This window comes from Triturus cristatus, chromosome 3_1 (assembly GCF_964204655.1).
Source record: "Triturus cristatus chromosome 3_1, aTriCri1.1, whole genome shotgun sequence".
Lineage (NCBI taxonomy): Eukaryota > Metazoa > Chordata > Amphibia > Caudata > Salamandridae > Triturus > Triturus cristatus.
The window spans coordinates 1061350127-1061373589 of record NC_140583.1 but is presented as its reverse complement, the minus strand read 5'-3'; the positions used below and the strand labels follow the sequence as shown (position 1 = coordinate 1061373589).

Here is a 23463-nt window from a genome sequence, read left to right as displayed (position 1 = left end):
ATTCTTAGGTAACAAGATGTGCCTAGGTGTTAAAAGAATACATTTAATTTATGGTCTTAGGGGTAACCTTGTCTCTGCTTCTAGTTTACCTAATTCCAGCCCCTTTTGTTCCTCAACTGAATTAGTCCCCCCTTCCTTACAAGGGTAGAGTATAAAGTCAATCTATAACCAATGACATTGAAGGGTTTCTGCAGTGCGCACTGAGTCGTGACTTCCCCAACAAAAATTTCAAAAATTTCTTAGGTGCTCGACTTCCAATGGTTCACTGTCATACAACAATGAAGTCCATAAACATCAAATATTGTGAGGAAGGAACACCACAAAAAAGTCCATGAACTCTTGTCTTCTGTCTTCTAAATTTCTTTATTTATCACAAACGTGGTTTCTTCAATTGATGATGATTCAATAATTCACAAAATATTGGTCTTCCAAATACATTTCACAAAGCTTTATCAACCTCTTAGCCCTTGTTCAGCAAACGCGTTTCGTCCTACCCTTAGGACTTCCTCAGGGCTGTAAAGAGTACAAAAGAAACAGAAAAACAAGTTTTTACAAAATAATATGAACAATACAAAAACCAAAAAAGATTTTTCTTTTTCAAATACATGAAATTCACTCTATTCTCACTTGATTTTACTATATCACAACAACGTTTGTTGAACCCATAATTTATATTGCACTAGGCAACACCTATTGACTATACATCTTCTACTTCCTAATTCACTTGCAGCTTTTCAACCTCAAACAATTTTTAATATCAAACCTCAGATTTACTGATTAAGAGTTCAAAAGGACGCACATATGCCAATTTTACAGACAATTCTTAGTCCCTATGAGTCCAGAAATTATTTCCCCCAGCTTTTTTTTGTTGCATCCACGTTTCTTCAACTATTGGATCCATCTTCCCACCAGTGTTATCTATATACAAGTTAGACAGCAAAATTTGTATGTTGAACTTCTCTCTCTCTCCATGACTTCCCCATGCAACCATAGCCCTAGGTGAACTATACTCACCAAAAACTATCATGGATATCGATACGATATGTGAAAAACAGTCCTTGTCTCAGAAATTTTGGTTGAGGATTCTTTGACACGTTTGCTTGGGTTTTAAGAGAGGATCGTTTATAGCGTAATATAAAGGATGATGACATAATGAATTGGCAGGGTGGTGAGTTCGATCCTTGAGGAGGGCTCAACCGAACTGGATTGGAAAAAGGGTGATCGTTCTGATTAGAACAATCAGCAAAGAATAAACAGAGTTAGAATTTTTCTAATTGGATTGGAGCGATCTAGCATATTAGCTTTTTATTCAGGGATATGCAATGTTATGCAGTATTCGGTTGATGGACCAGAGAGGGAACTGATTTATGCTAATTAGGGTTTAGAATGGAGTGATTCCATTGGATAAAAATTGCTTTTCAACACTAGCGTTGTTTGGTCAATGGTGGTGAACGGACCAGAGAGGGAACTGATTTATGATAACCAGGGTTTAGAATGGAGTAATTCCATTGGTTAAAAATCGTTTTCCAACACCAGCGTTGATTGGTTAATGGAGGCTTTTTAAGACAGTACTTCGGGCATGAACTGCACCAACGGGATTTATTGACCCCGGGCAGAAGAGAAGGTCTTTGAGATATAACGCTCTTGGTGAGTTGCGTGAAAGGACGTTATTGTTGTCATACGAGATATTGGGCAGACGTTAGATGATATTATATGGCATTATATGAAAGCGTAGTATGTGGCGTTTTTTTATTATTTTAGCCACGATTATATTCGGAAGTTGTTGGCATTTTGGATGAATTTTGCCTTTTATTAGAAGCATTTAACTTGCGTTGAGAAAGGTACGTTGTTCTTAATTCATGATGACTGTCTTGTGTTTTAAAAAAAAAAAAAAAAAAAAAATTAAAAAGTTAAAAATAGGTGGAGAATGGTTGATATTTTGTATTTTGGTTTTCTATAGATTGGTTATAATTTCTGAGACAAGGACTGTTTTTCACATATCTTATCGATATCCATGATAGTTTTTGGTGAGTATAGATCACCTAGGGCTATGGTTGCATGGGGAAGTCATGGAGAGAGAGAAGTTCAACATACAAATGTTGCTGTCTAACTTGTATATAGATAACACTAGTGGGAAGATGGATCCAATAGTTGAAGAAACGTGGATGCAACAAGAAAAAGCTGGGGGTAATAATTTCTGGACTCATAGGGACTAAGAATTGTCTGTAAAATTGGCATATGTGCGTCCTCTTGAACTCTGAATCAGTAAATCTGAGGTTTGATATTAAAAATTGTTTGAGGTTGAAAAGCTGCAAGTGAATTAGGAAGTAGAAGATGTATAGTCAATAGGTGTTGCCTAGTGCAATATAAATTATGGGTTCAACAAACGTTGTTGTGATATAGTAAAATCAAGTGAGAATAGAGTGAATTCATGTATTTGAAAAAGAAAAATCTTTTTAGTTTTTTGTGTTGTTCATATTATTTTGTAAAAACTTGTTTTTCTGTTTCTTTTGTACTCTTTACAGCCCTGAGGAAGTCCTAAGGGTAGGACGAATGTATTTGGAAGACCAATATTTTGTGAATTATTGAAGAATCATCAATTTAAGAAACCACGTTTGTGATAAATAAAGAAATTTAAAAGACAGAAGACTAGAGTTCATGGACTTTTTTGTGGTGTTCCTTCCTCACAATATTTGATGTTTATGGAGTATAAAGTCACCTTGGTGCCAGAGGGTTGTTTGGGGCCAACTTGCCCTCCTGTAACCTCTAGCAAGGCCCACACAGCTGGATTATTGAGAGGTCTTTGGAGGCCACGCCCCCTTTCTTCACCACTCTGCAAACGCATCTCCTGGCACACTGATGGTTGGGGGATGAAGTTCCCTTGGCTGCAGAGGTCATGGGGGGGGAACTACCCCTCCTGTAACGTCCAGAAAGACCCACACAGCTGGACTGCTGAGATGTCGTCAGAGGCCATGCCCCCGTTCTCCACCACTCTACAAACACGCCTCCTGGCGCACTAGTGGCTGGTGGGAGAAGTTCACTTTAGTCCTAAGGCCCTCAAGAGCCAAGGGGACTTCATCGTCAAACCAGCAGCACCCCAGGAGGCACGTTTGCAGGGTGGTGGCGATAGGGGCGTGGCCTGGCCTCCAGAGAGTTGCTGGGCTTTTTTCTTTTTTTAGGGAAGGGGGGCTGCGTAACTCCTCTTTCTTGGACTGATTTCGGCTCAGGGACCCCATACCCCGGAGTCGGTCTTTTATGAAATGGGGAGGGGGGAAACGCCACCCCAAAAACCCCTACCCATCCTAAACCATAAAAATACCCTTGCCACCGCAAAACCCATACACACCCTAAACCATAAAAATACCCTTTCCACCCAAAAACCCTTACCCACCCAAAACCCTAAAAATACCCATGGCACCCAAAAACCCTTACCTCACCCTAAACCCTAAAAATACCCTTGCCACCCAAATACCCATACCCAACCTAAACCCTAAAAATACCCTTCCAACCCAAAAACACAAACCCACCCTAAAAATACCGTTGCCACCAAAACACCCATACCCTCCCTAAACCTTAAAAATACCCTTGCCATCCAAAAACTTCTACCCACCCTAAACCCTAACAATACGCTTTCCACCCAAAAACCCATACCTACCCTAAAAATGCCCTTGATTCACAAAAACATTTTCCCACCCTAAACGCCAATATATATATATATATATATATATATATATGAGTACCAGGCGCATTCATCCACTTCCAGGCAGGCGAGGAGAAAGCACACGGACACCTAGTCGTGCTTCAAGGAGATTTATTCAAAGTCAGCATCGGCATGACATGCCATTACGCGTTTCGGCCAGCAGGTGGCCTTGATCACATGGAATAACAACCATACTGAACATCCTTATATACACAACACTAAGTGATCACATGGTGAGTGGTGTGGAACGACATAAAAGAAATCTGGATTAATCTTATTCAATTAAAAACAGAAGTTATCACTTGTCATGATAAATTATTGCGCACGTGTGCAAATACATGAATATACGTTCTTATAAAGTGCAGATGCTTGTTGTGCAAAATTTAGCAGATTAAAGTGCAAATCGCAAGAATTTCTATGTACAAAATACGCAATAAAGTGCACAATATAACTAGTCACATAAGGTATATTCATAAAATAACCATATCAAAATACAGAAATAAATATGATATAATAAAACCCAGACCTAGTTGTTGAGGCACGATTGACAATATAAAATACCACGATATATTAAAGCAAATATGCAATTGAGATGTCTACATTAGTCTGCAAAGAAAATCTTAACCCTATTCATGATTATTGATAAAATAAGAGTACAAAGCATCCTTCTGCTCATGAACCAGAGAGACTACTATACTGGTAACAAGTATGTCGGTCGAATTTGTATTTGTTTTTTTAGTATATAAATACATTTTTAAAGTGAACAAAGTGCAAAAATGTGTGAAAATGATATAATAAAAGGATGAGAAAAAGACTAAAAGCAAAAAGAAGAAAGTATTAATAAATGTGAAATAAACAGAATATTGAAATATACTACAAAGAACATCATATGTAAATTCAATTACAAAAAACTAATTCAATAAGCAAATGAAATCAACCAGATATTGTGTTAACGTGTCTTCGGTAGCGATGGTCCCAAATACATTGCGGTAGATACTGCAAAAACCAAATTGTATGGGAGTTCAATTGGAAATGCCGAAGACACCAGTTTCAGGAAAGATGTATCTAACAAACAAAGACAGAGAGATAAAAATAGAAAGATAAAAGAGATAAAAGGACTAAAGACAGGGAACAATTGATCACATAAATAGAAATAGAATATCAATGGGCATCATCATGAGTCAAATTGAAAAACTGGTGAATACTAGTATAGCTATTTTCAGATACAGTTATATAAATCTTCGGTATTGTTAAGTCCCGTAGGTGCCTTACTGTCGAACTCAAGGATATACCTTGTTTCGAGTTGTCTTAGGGTTTTTTCTCTGTTGCCCCCTCTGCGTAATGCAGGGACATTATCAACCACAAAGTATTTAAGGCAACCTAAGTCATTGTTGTGGCACCTTTTAAAATGTCGCGCTACGGGATAGCTGGAATCATTATTAACGATGGCTCTCAAGTGCTGGAGGATTCTGACATGGGCTTGGAGTTTCGTACTACCGATGTAATTTAAATCACATGTACAGTTGAGAACATACACCACGAATTCTGATCTACAGGTGTAGTGGCCCTTGATTTGTCTTGCACTGGGACTGAAGGGAACAAAATATTCAGTGGTGTTTTGACCAAACTTGCAGGCCCTACAACTTGTGCACTTAAAAAAACCATTTTTCGGTTTGAGCCATGCACTGTTTGAGGGTTTATCCTTGTTTGATTTCATGAGATCTCCCTTCATGGTCCTGGCCCTTCTGAATGTGATTATAGATTTAGGGGGTAGCATAGGGGCCAGAACACCGTCAGTGAGCAGAATGGGCCAGTTTTTGTTGATAATGGCCCTGATTCTGTGGTGTTGTTTGTTGTAAGTCATGATCAGACGTGGGGCATCCGGAAATGGATCATCTGACCCTGGATCTGGTGTATTCGAAATGGGGATGCTCGATTTGTCAATTAATAATGCATCTCTAGGCAGACTCTGCACTTTTTTATAAGCATCCATCAAGATCCTCTCAGTGTACCCTCTTTCCCTCATCCTCATTATAGCTTCTTCTGAGCATCTTATTCTCTCCTCAGGTGAACTGCAAATGCGCTTAATGCGGAGGAGTTCCCCATAGGGGATACTTTTTATGAGATGCTGGGGATGGGCACTGCTGGCGTGCAACATGGAGTTGCCAGCAGTGGGTTTTCTATAGAGTGTTGTCTCAATTTTGTTGTCAATGATCATGACCTTAGTGTCAAGGAACTCAACTGAGCTGGTGTCAACGTGCGAGGTGAATTTGAGATTAAAAGTGTTGTTATTTAAAACCTCAATAAAATTCATCACACTGTTAAAATCCCCGTTCCAGACCATAAAAACATCATCGATAAATCTATACCAAGTAACAATTTGAGAATCAAAGATATCCACATATGTGCCCATGAGAACCTTCTCCTCCCACCAGCCTACATGGAGACAGGCATAACTGGGGGAGAAGCAAGCTCCCATGGCGACTCCCCTCTTTTGGGAATATAGATCATTGCCAAACATAAAATAGTTATTGTGTAAGGCCCAGTCAATTAATTCCAAAAGCATAGCGTTGTGATGGTGAAATTTGATTGGCCTGTGCTCCAGATAGTGTTTGGTGGCAGCCATACCGGTAACATGATCAATGCTTGTGTATAGTGACTCTATATCTAGAGTCACTAGCAGAAATCCCTCTTGCCATTTGACATTGTTTAATTTTCTAATGAAATCACCTGTGTCTTTGATATAGGTAGATAAATTCTGGACTAGAGGCTGTAAAAAATAATCCACATACCTACTGGTGTTTTCACTGATGCTGTCAATGGCCGAAATAATGGGTCTGCCTGGAACCGGCCTCACTCCTTTATGAATTTTTGGTATCTATACATATGTGTTCGAGGCATATGAGCTGCAGATTACACACTTGTGCATAGATCGCCATCTGGTGTTGGGCCCGGATGTATGCAGTTGTTTTTCCTCTTGGAAAGTCTTTGGAAGTCACGAGGTCGGTGACTCCTCCTTTGGATCGTATTGCGCATGGGCTTCGGCTCCATCCTCAGATTGTTTTTTTCCGCCATCGGGCTCGGATGTGATCTTCACGCTCTGGTTCCGAACAGCTTCCAGTTCGACGATCGACACGCAATCCTCACCCCAACTCGCAGTATTGTTTTCGTGCGCGATCTCCCCACTCGACGCGGCTCTCATCAGCAAGAACCTTCGATTCCGGTCGTCGACGACACCCTTCGGGCATACCCAAGCTCCGGTCCTGGCTAATGGAAAGGACTCCCTTCAAGAAGTGCCCTAGATGTGGTTCCAAATTACCCCACACCGATCTCCACGAAGTATGTAATCTCTGCCTCTCCCCTGATCACGAGGCTCGATATTGTCCGGCGTGTAAGTAAGTCCTTCCGGTCCAAGAAAACCATTCGAGTCCGAAGGGCCAGAAGAACCATGGCACACTCGTTGACGGCGATTCCGGACGACATCTTCGGGGAAGGCGTCGACGCTCCAGAAGAACACCACACCGACGAGGGACTCGTCAGCGCCTCCGAAGCCTACGATTCAGATGTGGAGGACATCACTCCGGCACAGAGGGTCGTGAGTACTAATCTACCCCCCCCCCCCACACCCTCACCGGCACCGAAAAAGGCTTCGGTCACGCCTTCGCTTCCGGGCCTAAGCAAAACCAAAGACACTGCTTCCAACACCGCACCTTCGGGCCCCGTAAAGAAGCCGATTAAGCCTTCCGGTGGCTCTGGCTCGAGCCAGCCCACTGTCGGTGCCGATAAACACTCTTCGACACCGAAAAAGACAATGGCCTCCGCTTCGACACCGAGCCCCGCACCGAAACACTCTGTGTCGAGAAACAGCTCAAGCTCCTCGGTGCCGACACCATCTTCGGCACCGACAAAAGCACACAAGGCCACCGGCACCGACACTTTGAAGCCGAAATCCATCTCGGCGCCGACCAAACAATCAGAATTTTCCAAGCCTAGTTCCAAACAACGAACCAGTGCGGATAAAGCCAAAAAACCAACGGCCCGACGCCTTCAGCGCCGACGGACCAACCAACCTCACCAGAACTCTTTACACCGGATCCATTACAATAAACACTAACCAAGGATCCTAAAACCTAAGGATCCTTTTTGATGCTCTCCATCAAAAAGAGACAGTTGGAAAAACCTGCTCCGCCTCCACCTCCAAAGAGGAAGGACTCTGCTACCTCTCCCTTCAGGGTACCTTCCCCACCTCCACCACCCCCTCCACCTTCCCCTCCTCCACAGTCTCCACCCCCACCTCATCATTCCCCAACACCCTCTCCGGATGATGATGATTAGGGGGACCCATATGATGACATAGGAGACGTGCCACAAGATTTACCTACAGGGGACCCCACTCCGTCAGGCTCCCCAGACCCATAGGACGATTACAATATCCCTGACATCCCTAACATCCCACAGGATGATCTCTACCCTTCCAGACCTTCCCTACCAGAAGACTCACTGAGGTTCAACCATCTACTACAAAGGGCGGCACACTATCACGGGGTAGATCTCCATACCGACCCCGTGGAGGAGGATTTCCTCCTCGATACCTTTGACACCACACATAGGACTACTTCCATATTTCCTATGCTCAAGGGAGTTATAAAACATGCGCCAGAGGTCTTTAAAGACTCAGTCAGAGCCAGGGTCATTAACCCGCGCATTGAAAATAAATATAAATCCGCCCCTACAGATCCCTCCTACATCAGAGGGCCAGCACCACTAGATTCTCTGGTAGTGTCCACAGCACGTAAAAGGGCCAACTCCCAAGCGTCAGGTGAAGCACCACCACCTGACGTCTCTTGGACGCATCAGGCAAGCGTACTGCATCCCAAGCTGCCAACATATGGCGTATCGCTAATACACAAGCGCTACTAGCCAGGTATGACAGGGCCCATTATGAGGAATTAGAAGCCATAATGCAACATCTCCCTGATAAATACAAACCTAGGGCTAACGAGCTAATTCAGGAGGGCAAAACCATTACTAATACCTCCATACGTTGTGCCCTAGATGCAGCAGATTTACGTAAATGGGTCGCGACACTGCTCGTCATGCTGCAAATAACCCCAAAGGATTCTGGATAGTGTAGTGGCTACGGTGAGTACGCCTACGCCACGAGTATATAGAAATATAATGCCATCCCTGGACACGTGTTTCGAGGTAATTGCCTCTCGTCAGCAGGGAGCAGGTAGGTATGCGGGGTGCCGATGACTGCCATATATATAGGTAAAATACCTTCCAAGGCGCGCAGGTGCAGACACCGGGCTCGTCAGCCAAAGTCGCTCGAATGAGCTATTAGTAATTTACGTAAATGGGTCGCGACACTGCTCGTCATGCTGCAAATAACCCCAAAGGATTCTGGATAGTGTAGTGGCTACGGTGAGTACGCCTACGCCACGAGTATATAGAAATATAATGCCATCCCTGGACACGTGTTTCGAGGTAATTGCCTCTCGTCAGCAGGGAGCAGGTAGGTATGCGGGGTGCCGATGACTGCCATATATATAGGTAAAATACCTTCCAAGGCGCGCAGGTGCAGACACCGGGCTCGTCAGCCAAAGTCGCTCGAATGAGCTATTAGTAATTTACGTAAATGGGTCGCGACACTGCTCGTCATGCTGCAAATAACCCCAAAGGATTCTGGATAGTGTAGTGGCTACGGTGAGTACGCCTACGCCACGAGTATATAGAAATATAATGCCATCCCTGGACACGTGTTTCGAGGTAATTGCCTCTCGTCAGCAGGGAGCAGGTAGGTATGCGGGGTGCCGATGACTGCCATATATATAGGTAAAATACCTTCCAAGGCGCGCAGGTGCAGACACCGGGCTCGTCAGCCAAAGTCGCTCGAATGAGCTATTAGTAATTTACGTAAATGGGTCGCGACACTGCTCGTCATGCTGCAAATAACCCCAAAGGATTCTGGATAGTGTAGTGGCTACGGTGAGTACGCCTACGCCACGAGTATATAGAAATATAATGCCATCCCTGGACACGTGTTTCGAGGTAATTGCCTCTCGTCAGCAGGGAGCAGGTAGGTATGCGGGGTGCCGATGACTGCCATATATATAGGTAAAATACCTTCCAAGGCGCGCAGGTGCAGACACCGGGCTCGTCAGCCAAAGTCGCTCGAATGAGCTATTAGTAATTTACGTAAATGGGTCGCGACACTGCTCGTCATGCTGCAAATAACCCCAAAGGATTCTGGATAGTGTAGTGGCTACGGTGAGTACGCCTACGCCACGAGTATATAGAAATATAATGCCATCCCTGGACACGTGTTTCGAGGTAATTGCCTCTCGTCAGCAGGGAGCAGGTAGGTATGCGGGGTGCCGATGACTGCCATATATATAGGTAAAATACCTTCCAAGGCGCGCAGGTGCAGACACCGGGCTCGTCAGCCAAAGTCGCTCGAATGAGCTATTAGTAATTTACGTAAATGGGTCGCGACACTGCTCGTCATGCTGCAAATAACCCCAAAGGATTCTGGATAGTGTAGTGGCTACGGTGAGTACGCCTACGCCACGAGTATATAGAAATATAATGCCATCCCTGGGCACGTGTTTCGAGGTAATTGCCTCTCGTCAGCAGGGAGCAGGTAGGTATGCGGGGTGCCGATGACTGCCATATATATAGGTAAAATACCTTCCAAGGCGCGCAGGTGCAGACACCGGGCTCGTCAGCCAAAGTCGCTCGAATGAGCTATTAGTAATTTACGTAAATGGGTCGCGACACTGCTCGTCATGCTGCAAATAACCCCAAAGGATTCTGGATAGTGTAGTGGCTACGGTGAGTACGCCTACGCCACGAGTATATAGAAATATAATGCCATCCCTGGACACGTGTTTCGAGGTAATTGCCTCTCGTCAGCAGGGAGCAGGTAGGTATGCGGGGTGCCGATGACTGCCATATATATAGGTAAAATACCTTCCAAGGCGCGCAGGTGCAGACACCGGGCTCGTCAGCCAAAGTCGCTCGAATGAGCTATTAGTAATTTACGTAAATGGGTCGCGACACTGCTCGTCATGCTGCAAATAACCCCAAAGGATTCTGGATAGTGTAGTGGCTACGGTGAGTACGCCTACGCCACGAGTATATAGAAATATAATGCCATCCCTGGACACGTGTTTCGAGGTAATTGCCTCTCGTCAGCAGGGAGCAGGTAGGTATGCGGGGTGCCGATGACTGCCATATATATAGGTAAAATACCTTCCAAGGCGCGCAGGTGCAGACACCGGGCTCGTCAGCCAAAGTCGCTCGAATGAGCTATTAGTAATTTACGTAAATGGGTCGCGACACTGCTCGTCATGCTGCAAATAACCCCAAAGGATTCTGGATAGTGTAGTGGCTACGGTGAGTACGCCTACGCCACGAGTATATAGAAATATAATGCCATCCCTGGACACGTGTTTCGAGGTAATTGCCTCTCGTCAGCAGGGAGCAGGTAGGTATGCGGGGTGCCGATGACTGCCATATATATAGGTAAAATACCTTCCAAGGCGCGCAGGTGCAGACACCGGGCTCGTCAGCCAAAGTCGCTCGAATGAGCTATTAGTAATTTACGTAAATGGGTCGCGACACTGCTCGTCATGCTGCAAATAACCCCAAAGGATTCTGGATAGTGTAGTGGCTACGGTGAGTACGCCTACGCCACGAGTATATAGAAATATAATGCCATCCCTGGACACGTGTTTCGAGGTAATTGCCTCTCGTCAGCAGGGAGCAGGTAGGTATGCGGGGTGCCGATGACTGCCATATATATAGGTAAAATACCTTCCAAGGCGCGCAGGTGCAGACACCGGGCTCGTCAGCCAAAGTCGCTCGAATGAGCTATTAGTAATTTACGTAAATGGGTCGCGACACTGCTCGTCATGCTGCAAATAACCCCAAAGGATTCTGGATAGTGTAGTGGCTACGGTGAGTACGCCTACGCCACGAGTATATAGAAATATAATGCCATCCCTGGACACGTGTTTCGAGGTAATTGCCTCTCGTCAGCAGGGAGCAGGTAGGTATGCGGGGTGCCGATGACTGCCATATATATAGGTAAAATACCTTCCAAGGCGCGCAGGTGCAGACACCGGGCTCGTCAGCCAAAGTCGCTCGAATGAGCTATTAGTAATTTACGTAAATGGGTCGCGACACTGCTCGTCATGCTGCAAATAACCCCAAAGGATTCTGGATAGTGTAGTGGCTACGGTGAGTACGCCTACGCCACGAGTATATAGAAATATAATGCCATCCCTGGACACGTGTTTCGAGGTAATTGCCTCTCGTCAGCAGGGAGCAGGTAGGTATGCGGGGTGCCGATGACTGCCATATATATAGGTAAAATACCTTCCAAGGCGCGCAGGTGCAGACACCGGGCTCGTCAGCCAAAGTCGCTCGAATGAGCTATTAGTAATTTACGTAAATGGGTCGCGACACTGCTCGTCATGCTGCAAATAACCCCAAAGGATTCTGGATAGTGTAGTGGCTACGGTGAGTACGCCTACGCCACGAGTATATAGAAATATAATGCCATCCCTGGACACGTGTTTCGAGGTAATTGCCTCTCGTCAGCAGGGAGCAGGTAGGTATGCGGGGTGCCGATGACTGCCATATATATAGGTAAAATACCTTCCAAGGCGCGCAGGTGCAGACACCGGGCTCGTCAGCCAAAGTCGCTCGAATGAGCTATTAGTAATTTACGTAAATGGGTCGCGACACTGCTCGTCATGCTGCAAATAACCCCAAAGGATTCTGGATAGTGTAGTGGCTACGGTGAGTACGCCTACGCCACGAGTATATAGAAATATAATGCCATCCCTGGACACGTGTTTCGAGGTAATTGCCTCTCGTCAGCAGGGAGCAGGTAGGTATGCGGGGTGCCGATGACTGCCATATATATAGGTAAAATACCTTCCAAGGCGCGCAGGTGCAGACACCGGGCTCGTCAGCCAAAGTCGCTCGAATGAGCTATTAGTAATTTACGTAAATGGGTCGCGACACTGCTCGTCATGCTGCAAATAACCCCAAAGGATTCTGGATAGTGTAGTGGCTACGGTGAGTACGCCTACGCCACGAGTATATAGAAATATAATGCCATCCCTGGACACGTGTTTCGAGGTAATTGCCTCTCGTCAGCAGGGAGCAGGTAGGTATGCGGGGTGCCGATGACTGCCATATATATAGGTAAAATACCTTCCAAGGCGCGCAGGTGCAGACACCGGGCTCGTCAGCCAAAGTCGCTCGAATGAGCTATTAGTAATTTACGTAAATGGGTCGCGACACTGCTCGTCATGCTGCAAATAACCCCAAAGGATTCTGGATAGTGTAGTGGCTACGGTGAGTACGCCTACGCCACGAGTATATAGAAATATAATGCCATCCCTGGACACGTGTTTCGAGGTAATTGCCTCTCGTCAGCAGGGAGCAGGTAGGTATGCGGGGTGCCGATGACTGCCATATATATAGGTAAAATACCTTCCAAGGCGCGCAGGTGCAGACACCGGGCTCGTCAGCCAAAGTCGCTCGAATGAGCTATTAGTAATTTACGTAAATGGGTCGCGACACTGCTCGTCATGCTGCAAATAACCCCAAAGGATTCTGGATAGTGTAGTGGCTACGGTGAGTACGCCTACGCCACGAGTATATAGAAATATAATGCCATCCCTGGACACGTGTTTCGAGGTAATTGCCTCTCGTCAGCAGGGAGCAGGTAGGTATGCGGGGTGCCGATGACTGCCATATATATAGGTAAAATACCTTCCAAGGCGCGCAGGTGCAGACACCGGGCTCGTCAGCCAAAGTCGCTCGAATGAGCTATTAGTAATTTACGTAAATGGGTCGCGACACTGCTCGTCATGCTGCAAATAACCCCAAAGGATTCTGGATAGTGTAGTGGCTACGGTGAGTACGCCTACGCCACGAGTATATAGAAATATAATGCCATCCCTGGACACGTGTTTCGAGGTAATTGCCTCTCGTCAGCAGGGAGCAGGTAGGTATGCGGGGTGCCGATGACTGCCATATATATAGGTAAAATACCTTCCAAGGCGCGCAGGTGCAGACACCGGGCTCGTCAGCCAAAGTCGCTCGAATGAGCTATTAGTAATTTACGTAAATGGGTCGCGACACTGCTCGTCATGCTGCAAATAACCCCAAAGGATTCTGGATAGTGTAGTGGCTACGGTGAGTACGCCTACGCCACGAGTATATAGAAATATAATGCCATCCCTGGACACGTGTTTCGAGGTAATTGCCTCTCGTCAGCAGGGAGCAGGTAGGTATGCGGGGTGCCGATGACTGCCATATATATAGGTAAAATACCTTCCAAGGCGCGCAGGTGCAGACACCGGGCTCGTCAGCCAAAGTCGCTCGAATGAGCTATTAGTAATTTACGTAAATGGGTCGCGACACTGCTCGTCATGCTGCAAATAACCCCAAAGGATTCTGGATAGTGTAGTGGCTACGGTGAGTACGCCTACGCCACGAGTATATAGAAATATAATGCCATCCCTGGACACGTGTTTCGAGGTAATTGCCTCTCGTCAGCAGGGAGCAGGTAGGTATGCGGGGTGCCGATGACTGCCATATATATAGGTAAAATACCTTCCAAGGCGCGCAGGTGCAGACACCGGGCTCGTCAGCCAAAGTCGCTCGAATGAGCTATTAGTAATTTACGTAAATGGGTCGCGACACTGCTCGTCATGCTGCAAATAACCCCAAAGGATTCTGGATAGTGTAGTGGCTACGGTGAGTACGCCTACGCCACGAGTATATAGAAATATAATGCCATCCCTGGACACGTGTTTCGAGGTAATTGCCTCTCGTCAGCAGGGAGCAGGTAGGTATGCGGGGTGCCGATGACTGCCATATATATAGGTAAAATACCTTCCAAGGCGCGCAGGTGCAGACACCGGGCTCGTCAGCCAAAGTCGCTCGAATGAGCTATTAGTAATTTACGTAAATGGGTCGCGACACTGCTCGTCATGCTGCAAATAACCCCAAAGGATTCTGGATAGTGTAGTGGCTACGGTGAGTACGCCTACGCCACGAGTATATAGAAATATAATGCCATCCCTGGACACGTGTTTCGAGGTAATTGCCTCTCGTCAGCAGGGAGCAGGTAGGTATGCGGGGTGCCGATGACTGCCATATATATAGGTAAAATACCTTCCAAGGCGCGCAGGTGCAGACACCGGGCTCGTCAGCCAAAGTCGCTCGAATGAGCTATTAGTAATTTACGTAAATGGGTCGCGACACTGCTCGTCATGCTGCAAATAACCCCAAAGGATTCTGGATAGTGTAGTGGCTACGGTGAGTACGCCTACGCCACGAGTATATAGAAATATAATGCCATCCCTGGACACGTGTTTCGAGGTAATTGCCTCTCGTCAGCAGGGAGCAGGTAGGTATGCGGGGTGCCGATGACTGCCATATATATAGGTAAAATACCTTCCAAGGCGCGCAGGTGCAGACACCGGGCTCGTCAGCCAAAGTCGCTCGAATGAGCTATTAGTAATTTACGTAAATGGGTCGCGACACTGCTCGTCATGCTGCAAATAACCCCAAAGGATTCTGGATAGTGTAGTGGCTACGGTGAGTACGCCTACGCCACGAGTATATAGAAATATAATGCCATCCCTGGACACGTGTTTCGAGGTAATTGCCTCTCGTCAGCAGGGAGCAGGTAGGTATGCGGGGTGCCGATGACTGCCATATATATAGGTAAAATACCTTCCAAGGCGCGCAGGTGCAGACACCGGGCTCGTCAGCCAAAGTCGCTCGAATGAGCTATTAGTAATTTACGTAAATGGGTCGCGACACTGCTCGTCATGCTGCAAATAACCCCAAAGGATTCTGGATAGTGTAGTGGCTACGGTGAGTACGCCTACGCCACGAGTATATAGAAATATAATGCCATCCCTGGACACGTGTTTCGAGGTAATTGCCTCTCGTCAGCAGGGAGCAGGTAGGTATGCGGGGTGCCGATGACTGCCATATATATAGGTAAAATACCTTCCAAGGCGCGCAGGTGCAGACACCGGGCTCGTCAGCCAAAGTCGCTCGAATGAGCTATTAGTAATTTACGTAAATGGGTCGCGACACTGCTCGTCATGCTGCAAATAACCCCAAAGGTTAGATGCAGCAGACACAGCCTCCAGGGCCATCAATACTAGTGTCCTCCTCCGTCGCCATGCCTGGCTAAGGATCTCAGGTTTTAAACCGGAGGTACAAGCCTCCATCCTCAACCATCCCTTTGACCAGGAACATCTGTTTGGCCCAAAAGTGGATGAGGCCCTAGAAAAGATGAAAAAGGACACAAACACGGCAAAATCTATGGGAGCTCTACAATCACACCCTCCCAGGCGCTCCTTTCTCCGCTCTTCCTTTCGGAGCACATCCAGAGGCTACTCCTCCGACACCGCTTCCACTTCATATAAGGCCACTGCCCAGTCCACCTTTACAAGGGGCTACCAAAGAGGCAGCTACAGGGGCAACAATAACAAAGGCAGAGGCAAGACAAACACCGCCCGCTCTGCCACCGCACCTACCCAATGACTTCCATCCACTCCCCCCAGACCATCCCACTCTGGTCGGGGGCAGACTCCAAAATGTCCTCCCTGTCTGGGCTACCATCACCTCAGACAAATGGGTAACACAAATAAGTCGGTCAGGCTACTGCCTAGAACTAATATCTACCCCCCCCAAACATTCCACCCAGACAACGCCAATGTCACAAGAACATCTAACACTAATAAAGCAGGAGGTAATCTCCCTCCTACAGAAAAGGGCGATAGAACACGTTCCTACACCAATGAAATATGGGGGTCTACTCCCTATATTTTCTCATACCAAAAAGGGACGAGACTATGCGGCCCATCCTAGACCTCAGGCCCCTGAACAGATACATACACTCAGACCATTTTCACATGGTAACGCTTCAGCAGGTACTTCCACTACTTTCCCAAAACGACTTCCTGACCACTTTAGACCTAAAAGACGCTTATTTCCACATTCCAGTGCACAACGCTCACAGGAAGTTCCTCAGATTTGTAGTGGACGGCCAACACTACCAATTCAAAGTACTCCCGTTCGGAGTCACAACAGCACCACGAGTATTCACCAAGTGCCTAGCAGTAGTGGCAGCACACCTCAGGAGACAACACATCCATGTCTTCCCATACCTAGACAACTGGCTAATAAAAGCCAGTTCATACAGCCAGTGTGTACAACACACGCATGCCACTCTCCAGCTACTTCACCAACTGGGCTTCACAGTAAACCACGCAAAGTCCCATCTACAACCATCCGACATAAAACAATACCTCGGTGCCACCATAGACACCTCAAAAGCGCTAGCCTACCCCAATCCTGCCAGGATTACAAGCATTCCGGATCTACGCGCAAAATTCATGGCACAACACTCCCTTCCAGCTCGAGGGTTTATGCAACTAATAGGGATGATGGCCTCTTGCATCTTCATAGTACCTCACGCAAGACTCCAGATGCGTCCTCTCCAAGAGTGCTTAGCACGCCAATGGAACCAGGCCCAAGGTCAATTAACAGATCTGGTGTTGGTAGACAGTCGCACCCATCGCTCTCTGCAGTGGTGGACCACCACAAACCTTTCCAAAGGTCGACCGTTCCTGGACCCGGTTCCCCAGATAGTACTAACAGGCGCATCACTCTCCGGCTGGGGAGCTCATCAATTACATCTCACCATGCAGGGCACATGGACACCTCAACAAAAGTTACTCCATATCAACCATCTGGAGTTACCAGCGATCTTCTTAGCCCTAAAATCTTTTCAAACACAGATTTCAGGCAAGGCAGTCCTAATCCCCACAACATGACAGCCATGTACTATATTCAAAAACAAGGCGGCACACACTCTCCACAGCTCTCTCAGCTAGCACAGAGCATATGGAGATGGGCCATACCCCAGAAAATCTTTCTCCTAGCTCAGCATGTCCCAGGTGTCCAACACACTATGGCAGATCTGCTCAGCAGACAAACACAACAAATCCACGAGTGGGAACTCCACCCACAAGTTCTACACCCGTACTTTCATCCACAGATTGATCTCTTCGCCACCCACGAAAACACCAAATGCCCAACCTTCGCCGCCAGATATCCACACCCATTGTCCAAAGGAAATGCAATATGGATGAACTGGTCGAGAAGATTTGCGTACGCTTCTCCGCCTCTCCCACTCATTCCACTAGTGGTGCGCAAACTACAGCAACACTCCCTCACACTAATCCTAGTAGCTCCAGCTTGGGCCAGACAACCGTGGTACACCACACTGCTGGAACTATCTGTAGTACCGCACCAAATATTACGCCTCTCTCCACACATCCTAACCCAGAACCATGGAGAGATCAGACACACGGACCCAGCTCAACCTTGCGATCTGGCTCCTGAAATCCTAGAATTTGGTTATCTAAATCTTCCCCCCGACTGTATGAACGTCATCAAGGAAGCTAGGCGACCCACCACTAGAGCGTGCTACATTAAGTGGAAACGTTTTGTCGTCTATTGTCACAACAACACCATCAATTCCCTAGACGTCTCCATTCAACACATCATAGGCTACTTACTCCACCTACAAAGGTGTAATCTAGCCTATACGTCCATTCGCCTGCACCTCGCAGCCATAGCAGCTTACCTACAAAACAGGCAACATCTATCACTCTTTAGAGTACCTGCCATTAAAGCCTTCATGGAAGGCCTTAAAAGAATTATTCCCCCCAGAGTGCCACCCTCACCTGTGTGGAACCTAAATATCGTTCTCACCAGACTAATGGGGCCTCCCTTCGAACCACTGCACAAATGTGAACTCCAATTCTTAACGTGGAAAACCGCTTTTCTCGTAGCCATCACTTCCCTCAGAAGGGTCAGTGAGATACAAGCATTTACCATTCAAGAACCTTTTCTACAAATGCACCATAACAAGGTTGTTCTCCGTACCAACCCAAATTTCGTCCCTAAAGTCATTTCTCCCTTTCACCTAAACCAATCTGTAGAACTACCAGTATTCTTCTCGCAACCACAGACCGTTGCAGAAAGAGCTCTCCACACACTAGATGTCAAACGAGCCTTACTCTACTACATCGAGAGAACATAACCTTTCCGTAAGACCAAACAACTGTTTGTCTCTTTCTCTCCACCACACAAGGGCAACCCCATCTCCAAGTCGGGGATAGCTAGGTGGATTGTCAAATGCATTCAGATTTTCTACCACAAAGCAAAACAAACGCTATCCGTTCCCCCTGAAGCCCATTCTACACGTAAAATAGGGGCTTCAATGGCTTTTCTAGGACACATCCCATTAGATGATATCTGCAAAGCAGCTACATGGTCAACACCGCACACTTTCACTAAACACTATTGTGATCAGTTGACTGGGGGTGAGTGCTTGCAATGTTCAACACTCCGTCCATCACTTCCTTTGGTTTTTGCTTTGTTCGCCATAAGTTGGCAGGGTATGCTCAGACGTGAGTCCCTTGCTCACTTTGCCACTGGATTCAAGCAAGCCTGGCTGAAGACGGCTGAAATGCCAAAAACCGGTCCTAGGAAGCTTGTTTCCGGTCCAGGAAAGACATGGCTTGGCAGTTCGGGCTGGACTGTTCCCATGAGGCACAGGGTCAGACTGATTTGCATATGGCCATGTCTGAACCGGGGTGGCAGAGTGGGCTAAAGAACGGTGATGGATTGAACCCAGATCAGTTGACTGGGGGCGAGTGCTTGCAATGTTCAACACTCCGTCCATCATTTCCTTTGGTTTTTGCGATGTGCAAACTAAGCAACAAGCTAGTGTGGCCAGGCTGTACTCAAAACATTATTTCAAACCACTGCAACAGATACGAGTGGTCGCCGCTAAGGGTGGGTACTGCTAAATAATCTATGCACAAGTGTGTAATCTGCAGCTCATATGCCTCGAACGGAATATGCTACTTACCAGTATGCATCTGTTCTTGGCATGTAGAGCTGCAGATCTACACGCGCCCACCCGCCTCCGCGGCTACCTTTATCTGTTCCAGTTTATCTTATTTAGATACAACACACATGGGCATCTTCACTGTTTATTACTACGCTCCATCATTTCCCTGCTGGCGAAAAACAATCTGATGATGGAGCCGAAGCCCATGCGCAATACGATCCAAAGGAGGAGTCACCGACCACGTGACTTCCAAAGACTTTCCAAGAGGAAAAACAACTGCACACATCCGGGCCCAACACCAGATGGCGATCTATCCACAAGTGTGTAGATCTGCAGCTCTACATGCCAAGAACAGATGCATACTGGTAAGTAGCATATTCCATATAACACACTTACCTGCAAAATACTTACATTTTTGTTGTAAAAACATGCATGGAATAGGCATATTCGTGGAAAAAAATTGCGTGGCAAAGACATGCATGGTAAAGGCATATGCGTTGTAGTAGATGCGCGGTAACGGTAATGCGTGGTAATGGCCACGTTGTAAAGGCTGTTTCCCGTTAACAATGATTGGGGTTATGGAGTCATCTGCTAATGCTACTTACTGTTAATTATGACTAGTGAACTTTTGAGACCTGTCCTCAGTGCATCGAACGCCGGCTCTCAGCTCCTTTCTCCACTCTTGACTCTTTCCTTATCTTATTTTAAACCCAGGCAACACAGAGAAGGCACAGGAGTTTCTGAACATTGTGGCCCAACGCAAGGAAGCCATCTATGCTGTTCTCTGGGATGAACCTGTGGGTTCCTGGCTAGACTTCGATCTGCTGACCCGAACAAGGAGGAATGCATTTTACCCCAGTAACCTATCTCCGCTGTGGGCAGACTGCATGACCAACCCTAACTTGGTTGAGAGGGTGGTGCAATACTTGGAGGTCAGACAGCTCCTTCTGAAACCCTGAATACTGTGTGTTGTGACTGGTGGAACATGCACAGGATGTGCTGCTGGGTGTGAGAGAGTGGAAATCTCAGTCTCTTGTCAAGCAAGCTGCTCTCTTGTGGTCGATATCCCAAAGGAAATGTGAATTCTGGTTGTACAATAGCTCTGCTCCCATCGACAGGACTTCTAACAACTTTCCCTCAGGTTACACAGATTTTTCAGAATGTAGCTAGACATATCACTCACCAGCGGCGGCTCCTCCGCTAAGGCGGAGGGACATCACCCCATTGCTCTGTGAGCAGTTCAAAAAGGGAAAATAAAATGATAATAACACAATGTTATTATCATTTAATTTTTCCGCACTAGCTTAGATCCAGGGCGGAGTGGGTCTGGTCTGGCCAGAGCAGTGGGCACTCTAAGTGTGGATGATGTTTTGGCCCGCAGTCTTGGGCCGGCCAAACAGTCATGCGCACTTAGCATATATTCCACCCGGCTGTATTGCACAGCCTGGGTTTAGAACATGCCCAGTCCATGTTTGAGCGCCGAACCACAGCACTCAGATCAATCACAATGCTGCTGTCATGCTTGTGGTAAAGAGATCTACACAAATGCCAATACTGATATCTTTTCATAGGATCATTCACTCATGAGATCACCCACACATTATGATCTACATAGATTTATTTCTTTTTCAAATATTTCTTATTTTTATATCAACATTATTCTTCAATTGAATCATTTCAAAATTCCATTTACAAACATCATTGGAAAAATCAATAAACAGAAAGAACATTGGAAACCATATACAAAAAATAAAGGTGATTAATTAATTTACTTTGTTTATACAAACAATTCCACCACAATTTGAACAACAAACAATATAGAAACAGCCTAGGTTCCGTTGCTTTTTTTGGAATTGATTTCTACCAAAAATTAATTTGTGCTGCTGCCCTTAGGAACCCTCAGTTGTTAGATTACCAGAGGTACCATTTACTATGGACTTCCAGGGGTGCTAAAGGATTTGCCAATTGGGGGAAACAATTGTACACTTTTGGGAAAGCGCTCTGGCACTGAGGACCTTGTTGGCAGGAACGCAGTGCACTCCCTTGTCAAAATCACATCAGTTACTTGGCAAAAAGTGGGGGTGACCATGTCAAAAAGGGCTACTTTATTACAGATGGCCACTTCTAACTTGACACTCATGGCACTGGGGAATCCTCAGGGGTGCAGCCCTGGCAAATTTTGTGAGACCAGCCCCTGTACGTTGCATGGCAAGTTCAGTGAGTGAGCTTGACCACTACAGAAGGGGATTTGGATGGGGGTGATCCCCCCCTACCAAGAAAATTTTGGGGGAAATAGCGCATTCTACAACACATTTTTCAGTATATATTCAATTGTATTCGCTTTTAAAGCATGATAAATGATGACCTTGCTGTGCACCAGCATACAACAGTCTTTGTTTGGGTTCTTCAATGATTCTCTCACTATCACCCTCCAGTAGTGGCTCTCATCTATCCATAGCCCCTCTCTCACATGTATTTTATTTGTTTTCTAGCATCTCTCATAACAGTGTAGGGTGTCAGAGCACTTTACATCACACACTAAACCAGAGACAAAAAAATCATATGTATGTGAATTAGTAAATGGAAAATGTTACATAAGGCAAAGGGGCCTACAAGGCATAGAAGTCACATGTCATCCATAATGGTAGACATTTTTTAAGAGTGCTTAGTCTGGATAAGCACAAACTCAGGATTACGGACATAACATTACGGTTAGGGTTGATTTTAGCAACCTCCGGATAATGAAATAATGTGAAAAAACATAACTTTCTAACCCATACCCTGAAGCTTGCCTGCAGCTCTTTGATAGCAGTTCATAGCTCACTGTGCTAGATTACAAATGTACCTTATGTACTACACAGTAGCAAAATAATCTCTGTGATAAAAGCAGTAAGCCACTAAACTATGCACACGAAATAATGTTCTTTGATATGCATGGTACACCTTTTTTGCAGCAGGTATATTAACCCTCTGCTGTACCTTAGGTTAGTCAAAACTGCCACTAGACAAAACTCCCATCTCTCTCCAACAGGTACATTAGTCACTTGAGTTATGGTGACAATTTTACCCAAAAACTGATGAATATACAAGTAACTTTGCAGTACTTTTAAAACTGCTGTACTGCTCCAAAACCAGCCCCTACTAACAAAACTGCCCCCACCCTTCCAGCCTCCCAGGGAAATGCTTGATGCCCAGTCTGGCCAGTCCAGCCTTGTACATTACCCGTCAATGCCTACAGGGCCTGGAATTATATCCCAGTGTCCATCAGGACCGCGCCAACTGTGCTCCGGTTTAGGAAGGTGCTGGAGGCTCGTCTTTAATGTTGAATACGTTTTTATTGGTTTTCTGACAAAATTTCCAGAACAAGAAATTACAACCTCCATCAGCCACAACCAATCCCTGTTGCCCCAGTTTCACTCCCTCCTCCCTGAGACCTCATCCCTCCCCCACCCAAGACCACCTCCCCCTCCCACCGAGACCTCCTCCCCTCTCCACCAGTAGCTCCACAGCAGCCATGTTACATTTTTGGCAGCCATGGCACGGCACGGCACGCCCACTTTGCACCTCGAGTTGGCCGGCATTTATTTTCACCCAAGCAAAAAGAGAGTTCCATAATATTTGTAGATTTTTTTTATAGTGGTCTAGGATTCATAAAGCCCTCTGTCTTTTCAGACATGTAAGTTCCCTAAAGTCTGATTGAAAGTATTGCAATAGGGGCTCCCATTGTTTAGCTAAGTCTTTAAATTCCCCTCTTGCCCCTTTAGCTAGCCTTTCCATCCCCACCAGC

At 46.1% G+C, this 23463-nt stretch overlaps 1 protein-coding gene across 2 annotated transcripts in view; it reads left to right on the top strand.

Annotated features, from left to right (window-relative positions):
* The window catches only part of TREH (trehalase), a 281145-nt gene that overhangs the window by 221342 nt on the left and 36340 nt on the right, over window positions 1–23463 (top strand). For both annotated transcript variants that reach the window (XM_085645871.1, XM_085645870.1), the window contains exon 12: window positions 20391–20608. In XM_085645871.1, coding sequence (XP_085501997.1) covers window positions 20391–20608 — 218 coding nt within the window. The remainder of the gene's footprint in view (window positions 1–20390; window positions 20609–23463) is intronic.